Genomic DNA, 16,053 nt, shown 5'->3' on the forward strand with positions numbered 1-16,053 from the left:
TGTGTGTGTGGGCATGTATGCGTGTCAGCATGCGCGCTGTGCGGTGGAACGAGGCGAGCAGTTATTAGTTGGCAGGGATAATTGGGCTCTATGTAGGTGGCATGACCTTGCTGTCTACAACAGGAAGGCCCAGAGCTGAGCGCGACCTCCACCGCTGACCTTACAAATGCAATACAGTGACCTTTCACCCCAGCCACATTAAAGAGAGACAGTGTTGTCTTTCTGCAGTCAGTCAGCCAATTAGGGGACGGGGCCCAAAAGAATCTTGCTCCTATTCTGCTTGCTCACTCATTTGCCGTTGTATCTCATTAAATCGTGACATGAATGTGCTTTTGAGGGAGGGGAAATTCCGATTCCCTCTTGCTCCTCCACCTGTCACGTGTCAACATTTTTGTTATTGTTTAGTCGGGCGGCCGATTTTGTCAATTGAGTGAATTCGTCTCGACTTGTGTTAAAAAAAAAAACTCGTGGAAAAAGCGATTGGATTACGATGAATCGAGCGACTGCCGAGCTCTAATGGACGCAGGTATCTGCCAAATAGTCTGATCTTCTATAAAAGCCCCGAGAAAAAAAAAGAAGATAAGAGTGAAAGGGAGTGAGAGTGTGTTAAAGCGTGTTCTTTGATGCCAAAGTGCGTTTGATTCGGGTCGCTCGTGCGCCGGGTTTGAAAAGCGATCTAATGAGGGCACATGTGGGTGTGTGTGTTTCGCACTATGCCATGGCGTCTAAGTAATGACAGGTGTGTGTGTCCACAATGTGTACATATGTGTTTGTTGGGTCATTAGCGCTGCTTTAAAGGCTTGGAAAATGTGCAATAAAGCAGAGCTATGTAAAAACTCATCAAGGGAGGGGGGGACTGTTTGGCAGCCAATCCATCATGGAGACGCCTGCAATTCCAAAGGCGGAAGAAAAAAACATTTTTTGATTTTTTTTCTGGAGTATTTTTTATAGCCAACTTCTAATGATAGCATGACTTTTTTTTTTTTTTTAAAGCTATGGGGCGACTACGTTCTGCCGGCCCAGACGGCGTAACGATGGACATTCACAAGCAGATTGCGCCGCTGTTTTCTATTTAAGCCGCTGTATGACCCTTGACAACTAAACACCGTTGTCTCCCGAAGATCAGGAAAAGGGGGGGGGGGGGCGAGATAAGCGGAGCGGCATAAAAAGGATGTTGAAAGGCAAACAAGTGGCTTCGACAAAAGACGGCAGACATCAAGAAATGGCTTGCGTGCACGCTGCGGGCACTGCCCAATTGTTTCAGCCTAATTTAATGGGATCAAACCGAGAGCGCAGGCCGCAGACGCAACCACGGCAATCTGCTGGGAAATCTCCCGTCTGATTGCCTGACGTCCCCGCAGTCAGTCGCCACGGCGACGGACGGGACACAGGGAGGGGAGGGGGGGGGGGGCGCAGCAATGCTAAACAATGTGCGCGTCTGTTCCGGGAGTGTCAATCCGTCGGACGGGTGACTCGAGTCACATGGGTCGGATTTAAGTCGTAAACTAGCAGTTGGGAATCAGGCAAAAATATTTGAAAGTCAACAAAATCTTCGCTGTCAGAATTCCACCTGTTGCCGAAGCAAATTTATGAATATGACTCGTCGGTGTATTATTCGGCATGATTATTACTCTGCAGGAATCCAGGTCATTCCAACTGTACGCAGGGGCGAAGGAGCCGAACCTCTTCAGGCAGTCGCTGTTTGTTGCTAAATGAAGGCGAGCATTCTTTGGTTTCCCAGGGAGCTGGGTGCCTGCCAGTCCCCCGGCCACTGAGTGCCATTTTATTAAGAACAAAATGGAGCCCCTATGAAAGGAGCCTCGCACTGAGCCTGCACAGGTCTCACTGAACTGCGCCTCGGCATAAACAAACAGCACCTTAAAGAGACAGGCCTGGCGGAAAAACGAGGAACGCGGGGAGACGGACGGCGACGTCTTTCGCCGTGCCAGCCGCCATTGTTCGCCGGTGATGCTGAGCGATGCTTGGATCGCCCAGAATGGGAATCGGTGGAGCGCGGGACCTCCGGGTTTTGGCAGCCGATCTGCATAATCCAATTCGATTGTGTCATTATGTCGGATCAAAAGTATGTTTTTGTTGCGGGAAAACACACTCGCTCTTTACAATTAGTCACACTCACGCCAGACGCAAACACGCTCGGGAGCCGAGCCAACATCTGTCTTTGATATCAGCGAACCTAAGCCCACCAACGCCACCGACGGCGTATTAAGTCTTCGGCGTCCAGTCAGACGCTTTGGCGGGCCGCGCTCCATCTTTCCATCCGGGTCCGGCGAGCGCGTCTTGGTTTCTGAGAATGCCGGCGCATACCGCCGCGCGATGTGTGTTGACACAGACATGTGAGAACAGTGCGAGTGGCTGCCGCGCTCCAAAGTGAAAGCCGCAGCCGCCAAACCACATCAGAGGGCGGCGTGGGAGACGGAATGACAAGGCCGGGAACCAGCCGGCGTCTGCCGGCAGCCACACACGCAGTCGGGCTTACGCCTTCGCGGGGTTTCCTGCACGTTTGAATTTTCAAAAATGACTTTTCTTTTCCAGGCGCTAACAAAAACAAATACACGGCGCGTAGTTAACGTCTGCTAGCTCAATGCTAACACGGAATGGGGAACGCCATAGACAGGCTTTTGAATTCAAATACCTGCATTTATCAGCCTCACCCGTGCCCACGCCGCGTCACGCACACACATTTAACACCCGGCGTCATCGCACCGCAAGTCTTATTTGGCGGTCATCCCGTCGGCCAAGGATGCCGTCTGCAGATGTTTGTGTTTGCGTACTTTCTCACACACCGGCGCTGACTGAGCCCGGCGGCAAAAAAAAAAAAAGATTTGTTGAAGCTTTTCTATGTGGTGCCGCTGTCACTCAACAGCATGCGGGGGGATGAATGAACGTGAAAATATTTGTGTGGATTTATTTACTTATTTACTTTGGGCAAGGTGGGGGTAGGGGGTGGGGGGGATAAAAGGCGCATTACTTCATAGTTTATTCTACGACTCACTTGAGTTGATCACGGGACAAATACAGTGAGCGGCATTGTGTGTTTGATGCGCCGCTATCCGTCATCCGAACGCTGAAGCCGGCGGAACGCCAATCACGGGAATTCTCACGCATGCGGACGTGCCCGAGAAAGGCAGCACAAGTGTAGGTCAGCCATGGGTGAGCGAAAGCTACAAGTGCTGTTTTTACTTGTGGTGGACACACATCAATTTCAAGGAAATTGCTCGCCCCATTATTGGAAAGTGTTACCGGAATGTCAATTAAGGGGGGAAGTTTTTAACCTCGCACCGCACAAATAAACAGTCTACCCCCCCCCCCCTCTTATTAAAGGCAGTGTCAGCGCAGACAGAGAGTCTGGAGGGGGGCCGAGGGGAGGCCGAGCCGGGACGGAGGACGGGAGGCCCGGGAAAAGGGAGACGAGGGGACAGGAGATTTGCTGCTCTCAAAGAAATGCTTTTGGCCCTCCTTTTGTGCCTGAGGGCCCGGGACCCTGAGAACCGCTCCATCGCCAGCCAGTCGGGTTCGGGCCCACTTGAGGATAACCCCGGGGATCTGCTGGACAACTGCAGATTGAGTCAGGTCAATGGAGGGGAGATAGAGGAGGAAATGCACGTTACGCCGATGGTGGCTGATAGTGGAGGAGGAATTTGGGGGAGGGGAGCGCGGGGGCAAGAAGGGAGGGGGGGGGAGAAATCAATAGTGTTTGTTTTGTACTGGCTTACTTGGGAAAACACGCCAGGCGCTAAAGAAAATAAATGAGTGGGAGGAAGGCGGAGTGATTGCAATCAAACACTTATCAAATCAAAATAGAAGATCTTTGGAAAAGGCAAAGCAAACACAGACTGGTTGGAACCGAGTAGGTCACATCATCAATCTCGCCGCGCTTCTTCAGAGTCAAAGGTGTCCGAAGCTTGTGGAGTTCTCAAAACCGGTAGCCGCGAAAAGAATGTGCAAAGAGAGAGAAAAAGGGCTTCTGCAACTTGGCCACCAGGAGGCAGTGTAATCCAGACAGAAACAAAGAAGAGCTTCACAACTACTATAATTCATCAGTCATTTTTTTCCAGAGGATAAAGAATACATGTTTTTCAACATGGCACCACGTGGATGCTAATCATTAGCCAGCCTATGACATTTTACATTGTTTGCTAGCATGATGCTAAACTAAGCCTCTAAGATAGCTCCTCGGCCATACTTCATCCAGAAGTGGGCGCTGAAGTTCAAACAGGTATCTTCTGGAGCCGACAGACCGAGCCTCTAAAACGGGACAGAGTGTGCTCAAGTGGCTCCGCGGGGTCTAAGTCAGCGAGCTCGTAGGCATGCCAAATGCCCTCGCATAGCCCGTGTGTCGGCCTCTGTTTGGAAAAGGGCTTGCCGAGAGCCCCCTTCATCAAAAGCCACCAACAGCTGCCGAGAGGCCGCATGTTCCACAAAGCGTGCTGGGGCACACGTTTCACTCTTTATGGGGGGCGCTATTTCAGACGAGAGGAATTGAACCCAAAATACGAATTGAGTTCTTTCGAGAATCAATTCAAGTTGCATTTTGAATCGATGAATAATCGTCTTTGTGAATCCATATCGATATCAATCCGAAATATTTTTTTCCCGTAATGGTCCAGCCCTACCGCATACACAGAAGCGTATAAGTCAAAGCAATTGGGCAGCAATCCTGCTGAGCCACCAGTTCACAACCCCGACTGTCAAACCCAAAGCTCAGCAGGGGACGAATGCTGAGCGCAGAAAAATAAAATCACTACTTTTCTTTCATTTTCTTTCCCCCCCTCTTGTTTTTAAGTCTCGCAAAGTGGCCAACAGTGCGGCTTCTCCCTCGCATGCTCTCGGCTTCTTTTTTTTTTTTTCCTCGTTGCTGTGCATTCCGGTAAAAGTCAGGCAGATAATGAATGTCGGTCGGCCATTCGCCGACGAACTTTGGCTACGATGGGGGGGTCGTGTTAGTCACCTCAGGATGAATGAGTCACCAGATACACACACAGGCACTCACATGGTCTCCTTTTTGATGGCGTTATGCTGCCACGGTGTGGCCACTAAGAAAATTGAAGCTATTCATGCCTCTAGTATATCGCTACTTAAGTCATAAATACTAATTGACGAATATAATTTATATTTATATATTTTATTATAAATTTTTACATTATTATTTTTTTTTCTCTCTTTTTCAATCTAGTATGTCAAGCTCATCTTCCTTGCAGTGGATGAAGATAAGCCAAATGCAAATTCGAAAATCCGCACGACACCACGTTGGATTTGCGAACTCGATAATCGGCGAACGTTTTTCTCATGCGCTGCGTTGAGCCCATCAAATTTATTTGGGAGTCGAGTCTGCCGTGGATGCCAGCCAATATTGTTCATCATCCTATTTAGGATGTCTGACTGCCTATTGAGTGTGTATTCTGTTTTGCCTGACAGAATTAATGGACGCAATCAAAAGTGTCCTCTCAACCACGGGGAACAATGACAGCCCACGTCGCTCTGACGTCAGCGAGGGGGGGGGGGCAATCGGGGGCCGCTGATGTTTATATATTATTAAGTTAAAAACAAGGCTCCTTTGGGTTGGGGGGGTTGTTATCTCACAATAAAAGGAAATGATTCGCTGTGCCTTGTAGTGATGACCCAAGATCTCAAATTGCCTCCTCTGGTTGGGTTTTGTATAGAAACTGCATGAGTCATCGGGAAAAGCGGCGTCACAGCGTGCGAGGCAGCAAAACAAGCATGACGGAGGCTTTTTTTTTTTTTGCTGTGTTTACATCCGTTCAATCAACAGCCGCGACACCGGCAAGTGTGACACACACACGGCTCAAGGGATGGGGGGGGATAATTAACCGCCTCTCATCCGCTCCATTTTCCAATTAACCGCACCCCAGTACACAATTCTATGTTTCGACTTAATTACGTGCCGCCGCGTTAGTCCTCGTTGTCGATTTCGCCGAGCGTGCGTTTCGACATTCGCGCTGCTTAAGGCTGCCGGCTTTCCTGTATTTTTGTTTCCATTTTCAAGAAGGGGGAAAGCGCCATAAAGGACGGCAAGAAATATTCCCCTTGTGGTCACAAAAGATTGATTTTTTTTTTTAAAAAAGGGGCAAGCAATAAACAATAGAGAGGAGATGAAGCCTCACCCCAAAACAACCGCAGCTCGTAAGATCAGCCGCCATGGCACCAAACTAATAAAATCCCGCCTGCTGATGAGCTCCTTCAATTTCTTTCCCGCCGTGGGGTCCGTCTTTAAATCGCGGTGCAGCCAAGTATTAATCTCCAATATGAAAGTAATCCTTTGCATGCGAAGACGGAAATATTTTGTGGCTATAAAGACGCCGCACCGACTTGGAGCTACGCTCGGGTCCAATTCCACCTGTGACACCGGAGAGCCAATTACAAAGCTCACGCTGCTAATGGAGGTCTTGGGTTACCTGATCGGGTGACTCTTCAATGTTTAATGCCAATCGTGTACTTGAAGTCTAAATGTTGTGCGTGTTTTTATTTTTAGGGCTATTATTGAAAGATGGGTTTGGAAATAGAAGGGGAAACTCACAAATTTGCGTTTCAGCTTGGCCTTGCCTCCGCGGGCGGGCCTGTCCTCCACCGGAGCCCCCGAGCTGTCGTCGCAGTTCATGTCCAGGTGGTTGTCGGCCGAGATGCTTTTACGGAGGTAAGCGGCGCGAGCCCGGAAGTGAGAAAAGGGCGAGCGGGAGCGAGGTCTGGCTTCCCCTCGCTCGGGCTCGTCTTCAGCTTCCATGTCATCCTCCAAGCGCCACAGTTCGCCTGTGAAGAACAAAAAAAGGAGAGTCATGCATAATTCACGGCGAGAAATGGCCCCGCTTTTTTTGCAATGTCGTCACTTTTGGATTTGCGGCAAAGGGGCTCTCCGGAAAATATTTTGTCATTAAAGATTAACAATGCCGCAATCCCCTGCTATTTGTCGGCGTAGGGAACAAAACCTGCCGCTGCGTCGGCACACGCATTAAAACCGAAAACAACTACAACCAAAAAAAAAAACTTTGAGTACCAACCGAAACATAATGAGCAACAAGGGGAGACAGAAGCGCGGCAGCATGCATTACGGTCAATGACAGAGGTTGCTAGGCAACAAGGGGCCACGTTAAGTCTCTCGATTTTGATATTTGCAACGGAGCGGCAGCAGCAGGAGCAGCAGGGTAGGGGGGGAAAAAGAACACTGATAGCTCAGGGGCCATAAAATACAAGTAGAAAATATAATAAGAATAATAATACAGGACGATGGTGTTCCACAGGGTTCAATTTTGGCACCCCTGCTCTTTTCATTGTGCTGTACTTGCTCATTGCAGTTATTGCGCTTACCTTCAGGTGGCAGCGTGCAGGCTTTTGGGCTGCTGGCAGTGGGTGGGTTCTTTCTGCGGGGCGGACTTCCTCCAATGAGATCCGAGTGATGGACTCTGGACACATGCGGGGACTGGGGGATGCTGGGAAGGGTGCGGGACTTGGCCAGGATGGGTCTCTGCAACTTCCTTTCCAGCGACCTAGTTGGAGAAAAAAAAAAAATCGGTGTTGTTTTGATTATAAATAACTATAAATCAATCAAAAATTGCTTCTTTTAGGTCATGCCGTCAAGTCCGGAGTGGCTCGGTTGTTTTTCCAACAGAATGATTAGCAAGCATGTTGGAAAACACACCCCCACCCACACACACACAAGCGGGTTTACTGTTAAGGAGCAACAAGAGAGCAGTTGTACAGATCAATCGTGAAATTACTTCCACCTCAGCATAATCAAGTCGGAGGCCATTTAGGAAAACAAGCAGCAGAAATTGCTTTTCTTTTATGGCGGTTGACGCCACAAACTCCCCCGGTGGGACGCCAATCAATAAGCACCAGCGCACCAACGCAAAATGCTTTTCACGCTACGACGCAGTCGAATAATCTCAATATGATTGGCGGGACGTGACATGTGTGTGTAAAATACATCATTTGGTGTTTTGAAAAATATTTACTACTTGTTGCATTCCTTACTAGTCCAAATAATGCAGATTAAATTCAAGGAGGCTAATCTCACATATTCCACTAAGGATAAAAAAAAAAAAAAAATGTCAACAAACATAAGACTAGCAAGAAGAGAGACTTAAGTGAATTAGTAGAGAATGAAAAGCTTGAGTGTGCCTTGAGAGGAAACTCGTCAACATTAATCATCAGCGCGAATGAGTCTGCAAGAGTAGCGGCCGTGTCTCTCGAGGTCAAGTCTCCGATATTGACTGGAACATTCCAGCCCGCTCGATTCTCTCGGACGTTTAGCACAAGATGTATTTTACGTTGTCCCTCTTCGGCTGAACTGACGTCAGCGTCTCCATGCTTAAGTGGTGACATGTGCCTAATGTCAGTAAGGTAATTGTACACACACATATTAACACACACACACGCGGAAACATAAAGCCAAGGCGTTGTAAACACCCCAAACGACATGACGGCCCCGCCTGCAGGCAATTTGGATTCTCGCTCATGCAACAAACCTGTTGCTAAGCGACAAAACAAGGGGAAAGGAAAGGGAACGAGGGGGGGGCTCTTAAGTTGTCAGTATATAAAGTCTCGTCATTTCATTTTATAGGGCGATTTTCGTTAAGAGCTTCTTAATTGCTGGCACAACTTTGTTCTTGTTGATGAGGAGCTAGTTGTGTTTAGCATTAGCATTGCACTAACGGTTGTTTGAAATACACAAGAGGGATTTTTCGCTTGACTTTGACAGTAGATGTCAAGAATGAAGGCTTTTCATCACTTTTTGAAGCCGTGTTTTTTTTTTTTTTTTTAACCGAGGCCACTTTCTTGTGGTTTTCTTCTCTCTGGGTTTTATCTCGCTTGGCACTTGGCTGACAGCGAAGAGGCTTTCAAAGACTTTGCTTCAAATGGCCTCTCTCGCAGCCAGCTCTGTGCTTTTGCTCACGCGTGATGAGGTTTAAGTAGCGGCGCGAGTTGAAAATCTGGAAAAAAATAGCTGCCGTCTGAGCTTTGAACCGTTTATTGTATCTGCGAGTATGAGCGATCTAGACTCGCCGCTGTCCATGGTGCTGAATTTAGCTTCCACTAAAAATATACATCGCCTGGCCAAATAGAGTGAATTTTTATTTACTTCTGCTTGGAAATGACACGGCGTGATAGTCTGAGCGCTGTCTTACGGCAAGACTTGCCCTTTTTTCGTGGAGCGAGCCGCTCAAGGTTGGCCGACTGACATTATTCTAAAAATAGCATCGAGAGCTTTACAAAATGGATCATTTCCTGTTTTGACAGTTTCCAAATTGGAAATTAAAGAGCTGCTTTGAGCACATGAGTAAAACGTGCACGCTCGGCCCTTTTGATTAAACATCGCTTATGATTCATTATGCATTCAACAACTTGTCTGTATTTATTACGGGGAGCACTTAGTGCTTTTATACTGCCGAGGCCACGAGTATTTTCCTTTTTAAGGTGCAAATGAGTTCGTCCGCCTCTTTTGTTCATTCAACTATGTTGATAAGACACTAAAAATAACCCTGAAGGTGTTCTGAAAAGACATCATTAACAACCAAGAGCCTCTTCAAAGAGAATAAAAAATGAGAGCGCTAGCTTCAATTCGGAACGGCTCCTCAGCCTGGATGTTTTTTTTTTTTTTTTTTATCATTGACAGAAAAGGCCAATTTGAACAGCGGGGAGAAGATACAGTCGGCGCGTGGGACAACATGTGTGACAGCTTGGAGCGAATGTACTCGGAGAGGCTCCTCTATTTTTATCGAGATACAAAAAAAAAAAAAAAAAAAACATCCGTGGGAAGAATCCATAGTAGTCGGCAGCAGCCGGCGGCGCGGATGACAGCACACATCCAACGCACCTCCACACTTACATAACACAAAGCTCGCTTTCACGCGTGAACACACACATACACACACACGTGTGAGTGTCTGTGCGCACAGGTGTGGACCTTGCAAACCTTTTCGAACCAGAGTTACATCTCGCCACTTATAATAGCATGACACAGCAATTATGCAATACAAGATGAATTTAGTCGCTCTATGACCGGCCATTACTCATAATTTGTTTTTTTTTATTTATGCTTTGCGTTTAAATGAAAGAAAATAAGTTTTATGGTCATTAGAGAGCATGCATCATTTATTAGCACAAAACAAATTGTATGAGTAATGAGTCCATTTTTTGGGAGACGCTGTATATTGGAAAAAAAAAAATTAATTACAACCCAGAGACATATCGAATCGGAGGGATGGACACTCCTAATATTTTTTTCCCCCCGTCTAGGCACTAAAAAAAACTTTGCATTGACTATAAAAACATCGACGTCAATCGTGATAAGAGATTTTGCATGAGGGTTAGCAAATGTGCCTCGCAGTACTGAGGTTCAGGGTTTGAATCCAGTCTTAGATCATAAAGAATGCATGGAAAGCTTAACGGGTTACCTGGCCTCTGCCACCGTGCAGCAGTAGCTGCCGCTCCGCCGCGAGCTCCTGCCGACCCGCAGCTCCTCTCGAGATTTGCGCCGATTAAAGTATTCAGTGAGTTTCCCGAAAGTCGCCATGGGTGGGGTTAGGGAGGGGTGGGTTCTGGTCCTGTTCGGCGCAGCTGCTTCACCAACCTGTGGCGTCTGGACTCACTCGGACCCGGATGCTGCGGCACGGCTCGGTACGGGCTGCGAGTTTGAGTCTCCCCCTTGCGCCATCGGCCTCTTATGCGAAGCGCTCAACGTGCGGAAAAATGAGGGAAAAAAAAAATAAAAAGAGCAAACCCCCCCTCCCTCACGTTTGCAACTGCGCACACAGCCAGTCTCTCAAAATAGTAACGCTTGTAAGTGCCTTCCAATCGAGCCGTCGGTGCCCCCCCTGCCGCCCCCCCCCACCCCTGAGGAGACAAATCCAGACAGGAGGGAGGTGACGGATCAGCGGCGGTCCTCTCGTGTGTCGGAATAAAGCCGAGCTGCTTGTCCGCAAGCCCCATCTAACCCTCCCCGCCCCACCTCTCTCCCTCTCTTGTCTGAGATTCTTTCACAGCGCGCTCTTGATGAGCACACGCGCCGCCTCGACCAATCAGCAAAGCGTAAGCGCCGTCTCACGCGACAGATTCTGCACCACGCCGCCGGTGAACCTCCCACCCCGAATCCATATGCTAGCGAAATTAATTAAGTGCGCCTTGTAGTCCAAAAAAAACCATAGCTTTATATATGATGACGCCAAAGCACTAAGTGGCGAGCGGAACGGGGGGAGGAGGGATCCGACCAATTAGTGTCCCTGCGTCACTTTGAGTCGGGGGACACAAGTCTCATTGTTGTCCTTCACAATGTCATTATCCTGCTGTCTCATTTATTTCACCTCGACTCACCTCCAATTTTCTTCTCACAGCATCAGAGCGCCTTTGAAATGATCCAATTTAGAGGCTTCAATCAAAATATAAAGTTCATTGAAAAAAAAAAAAGTGGTCTCATTTGCCCAACCTCGATCTAGGTGGGGGTGGTTGACGAGCCCTATCGGAGTTTTCTGCAAGAGTCGATCTTATCGATTCTCTTCTCCCTCCGCAGATTCATTACCTGCGTCTCTTGACGTGATTTGCTCCAGCTCACCCCCATCTGGCCATCCGTCTTGGAGGTAAAGCTGCCTGATTATATAGGCAGCATTGTGGAAGAAAGATGGACGAGGGACTTTGAGATTAAAAGAAAGATTCAGTCGCTGAGGGCGATTCGAACGTAAACGCCCAATTAAAACGTTCGGGGCGTGCATCAGGTGGACTTTTTTTAATCTGTCGTGGGAATCCATTAAGGTGATTTATCGTAATGAATGAGATTGCTGAAAGCAGCCATTCATAATTTTTTTTTGCATTTGTCTCTCTAAAATGATTGGGTCTGATGAATTAATCATGCGAGACTATTTGGCATCACGGAGCCCAAAACTTGGTTTAAGAGTGGCTTAATTCATGTGAGTTCCGCCACCTAAACTTGGAACGAGCGCATAAGCGCTTCTTCGCTGCGCAAAGTGATCGCTTCCGAACTCCGAGGCGCTTGCTGACATCGCACAAACGCTCGGCCGCTCCCTGGACGTGACGCATTGGAGGGAAAACCGTGCTGGATGTCAATGCCCGGCCGTTTGGGAAATCTCGGGATTGTCACGTTGACAGAATTTGTTGTTGTCGCCTTTTACGGGAGGTAATAACGACATGCCGGGCGCGTTTAGCTCACGGCCGCGCTCGCATTTCGCCTCGGGCGGATTGTGATCAAACTGCAAACACGAGCTCATTCATAATGTAGCGGCGGTCTGGCCGAGATGCGGCTTGCGTATTTGTTTGGTTTATCGGTGCTGACGGCAGACTTGCGCTTCCTCCGCCGCGTTTCTTTGATTTGTAGCGCAGCTCGACCCTCTCGAGGCGCACGTTTGTTTCGTTCGTGCGCAATGCGAAGGTTGCGGCGTGCGATTTAATGCAGGTGTCATCAATTTATTGTATTGTTTATTTATTTATTTACTATATTTTATTTCTGTACCATGCGTGAAAACATTTGCATTTTGATATATGCAGTGTTGCCAGTTAGCTTGAAAAAAGTCAGTTACTGACTTGATTGATTTGAAAAGTATTGTAACTAAATTAGAATGCAAGATACTTTTAGCAGATACCTTGCTTAATATAAAAAACTTTTTTTTACTCTAAAAAAATCTATCTTTTTTTTAATTTCTCGTAATATAGACTACTTTTTTTTTTTGCTTTTAGTTGACAAATTAAAAATACTGACATTTACAGCTTGAAAATCCTCATCTTTGTTTACGTGCCCAGCGGCGAGGATTAATTAGGAAGGAACAAAACGTCACGTCAAGTAAATCAACCACATGATGGGCAAATGACGGCGATCAGCTGGACATTTGCAAAACAGAAACAGTGGTAGGCTTCCATCAAACGAGTGCGTGGGAGGGAGACAAGTCTCCTCCTCGACTAGGCCATTTAGTCACCAATAGATGGAAATGAATTGGAGTGTCGCCCTCTAGCGGATTTATGTTGCCAATTCACCAAAAACTCCATGCCTGACCTCATCCAATTAACAGAACGGCCGATTTGAAGTGTGAAATGATTGTTAGGATTGGAAACTATCGTGATTAAATCATTTTAGAAAATTTGTTTGCTCTTTAAAACGACACAAACTGAGAGTAGGGCACACAGATAGCAGAAAGTAAATTACTCCAATGAAGGGAAGGCAAGTGGGCACCTGTCTTGAGTGTGCATGCCTGGGTATATGTGAATGTACATGTATGGGTGAGGGGGGGGGTTATAGCCCCCCCCCCACCCCCTTGTTCTTTTCTCCCATTTTGGTGACTCATCGATGAATCAGCGCTTGCGCAAGTCAAGAACCTAGCTGTCACTTCATTGTTCGGCCCAACGAGGCCACAGGTTGGAGGCGTGATGTCACCGTAAAGAGAAAGAGAATCTTGGGGAGTGTTGACATAATTAGACAATGTGTCACACTCAGTATGACGTGAGGTGGGGGCAAGCTGGAGTCCAAATACTTTAAATGACGTGTATTACTGTAAGTACTGTAGGAACTAATAAAATAAAATAAAATATTAGCTAAAATATGAGCCATGCGGTTGATACAGATTATTTTTTTAGCATAGATACCATTTTGGAACTTTTGGGTAAGAAGCTTCTTATCCCTATTCCCGAAAGCTTGACTGCAGTACCAGTTTGTCACCAGCAGAGGGTGCTAATACACTTGAAAACCTGTCTTTTAGAGTTTAAACACCTTTTATAGTTGGATACAGACTAAAAATGTTTTTCCATATAGCACCAGCGTAATACTCATGAACACAAAGAAGCAAATCTGCTTTTTGAGGGTTATATTCAAGGTGAGTATAATATTTGAGTGTGTTATTTTTTTTTTAAAATGACAATATGATTCATGATATTGGCTTATAGCGCACCAATGCGCTTATTTTTACAATTTATATCATAGTCCTGAGCCAACGCTGTTAAATCTAAGTCCATTCATTCCCAATGGCATCAGCTAGACTGCCATTGAACCACTCTATTTCAATAAAAATTATTCTCCTGTCCCGGTGCCATTTGGGAGCTAAAGAATGGGCAACAACAGGTCCAGGAAACCCCGAAATAGAGTCAGGAAGTGCATTTAGTAAAGCGCAATGAAGACATGGTCAAACTATACTTGCAAGCAAATAAAGACTTATTACTTACTCAATGAGTTGCTCCATTGCAGCAACTCGGGGCGACGGCGGCTCCCCAGGTTTGTGATGGTATCTTTTCCAGTTTGAAATTTTGGATTATCACCTAAGAAAGGTAAAAAGAACAAATTAGCATTTTTTGTAAAAGAATGGTATGAGAGACAAAATGGAAACGTTACACTCCCAGATCATGAAAGTCAAGTCGTGCAAGAAAAAGTGATGAGTGAACACAACGTGTTTCACAGTTTGTGTTGGCAACAGGAGAGGATGCTGATGAAAAGCATGGCAACGCTCCACCGAGCTGTCATCTCCGAGCGTGCATACTTGTGAAAACTTCCCTTGCACAAGAGTACAAACCAGTGCCATAACAATGAGTCACCCACTTCCAATGAATCACATGCAGATGATTGATATGCTTCATAGGCGATTGTGGGCAGCAAAATCCTCCGATTTTTTTTTGCCTATTTAATCTAATTTCAGTAACTCTTTGTTACGTCCCACAAGTGGACAATAGTGTGGCTCACTCTCCATTGTGGAAGTCATGTCATTTCCACATGAGTGCCTGCTATAAAACAGCAAAGGGCCGACTGAAAGCATCCCTTTCCTGGACATGGCTGGGTCACAAAGTGGCTCATATAAACACAGGACACACCTTAGTCCAACACATTGCACATATTGCCCCCCCCCCCCCCCCCCCTCTTGCACTGGAGTCATTCTTTTTACTCCTTTTTCCGTTTTGACAGGAAAAACTGGACCGAAATGTTCTGTGCACGTTTTTGCAATTCGAAAGCACGTTTGTAAAAGTTATTTAAGTAGGAGAGATGTTGGAAGGGAGAAGTTGGCGTCTTTTGTGTACCCCCCAACGTGCTCGGTTTCCCTTAGCATCGTCATGACAACAGTGTGTACGTAAGCGCACAAAAGTTTGCCGAGTTGAGGTTAGTTTAAAAGAAAGTCTGGAGCTTTGTTGGGAGAAGTATTGACTTCGCGACAAAATAAAACCAAAGCGCTCCAACAAAAAAAAAGGTGTATTGACATTCGTACCTTACTTCATGCTGGGGCGGAGTTTCATTCGCTTTGAACAGCTGCGTTAAAATACGAAATCGTCCAGTTTTCAGGAGTTTTGGAGAAATTTAAGCAAGTTTTCTTCACCGGCGTGGTAAAGACGCCGAGAGCCGTAAACATACGCAACATGTGGGGTCGTCCGGTGAGATTCTCCGCCCAAAATTGTGCTCGTTTCTAAGGGAGGATGCTTTGCCCCGCCCGCTTCACTTGAACCTACGACATAAATCACGCCAACCCCAGCGGGTGCATGATTTGCGTCTGCTGATTGATGGCCATTTAATTATACCAGGGTGCAAAACTATTTCTAAAACTAGTTTCCTTCTACCTAGAAGATAAAATATACACAACTCCGAGTCAATTATGAAGAGTGATCGCAGAATGGACAATTATCCTAATGAGACGTTTAAGGTCCTCCAAGGGATCTTTAGGGAATTTACTAATCCTTTGAACTGCATGGTTCAAACAACACGGGTAACACCAGTATTAAGAGATAATCCACATTTACAGAATAGTTCACATGCTAAATTACTCTTTATCCTAATTACATCCAAATGTCACCAGGGAGGGTTAAAAATAAAAAGATAGACTCTGGGAAATCAAGTTGTTTTGTGACATAACGATTACAAAAGCTATTTAATATATTTTACTCTACACTGATTTATTTGATGAAATAATGAAAAGCCTTGGAGCAGGGATTCCGAAAGAGGGCTATGTGTACCACTCGCAGCAAGAGTCCAGTGCTGATGTTCGAGTTGTGGCTCTCCTAAAAAAAAATAATACTAATAATAATATTAATACTTTTCTGTCAAAC

General features: G+C 46.4%; 1 protein-coding gene across 4 annotated transcripts in view; it reads right to left on the reverse strand.

Annotated features, from left to right (window-relative positions):
• Positions 1 to 15,419, reverse strand: part of ankfn1b (ankyrin repeat and fibronectin type III domain containing 1b) — a 48,310-nt gene extending 32,891 nt beyond the window's left edge. For 2 of the 4 annotated variants that reach the window (XM_088360570.1, XM_088360569.1), the window contains exons 1-3: positions 10,431 to 10,833; positions 7,342 to 7,520; positions 6,557 to 6,786 (exon numbers count right to left, since the gene is read on the reverse strand). In XM_088360570.1, coding sequence (XP_088216696.1) covers positions 6,557 to 6,786; positions 7,342 to 7,520; positions 10,431 to 10,549 — 528 coding nt within the window. In that variant the 5' untranslated portion in view covers positions 10,550 to 10,833. Of the gene's footprint in view, positions 1 to 6,556; positions 6,787 to 7,341; positions 7,521 to 10,430; positions 10,834 to 14,193; positions 14,287 to 15,221 lie in introns of those variants that run through there. The other 2 variants (XM_088360572.1, XM_088360571.1) reach the window with 2 other exon arrangements.
• Positions 15,420 to 16,053: the final 634 nt, after the last annotated feature.

The sequence above is a fragment of the Syngnathus floridae genome, chromosome 18 (assembly GCF_059516105.1).
Source record: "Syngnathus floridae isolate MCC-2025c chromosome 18, RoL_Sflo_1.0, whole genome shotgun sequence".
In the NCBI taxonomy this organism is placed as follows: Eukaryota; Metazoa; Chordata; class Actinopteri; order Syngnathiformes; family Syngnathidae; genus Syngnathus; species Syngnathus floridae.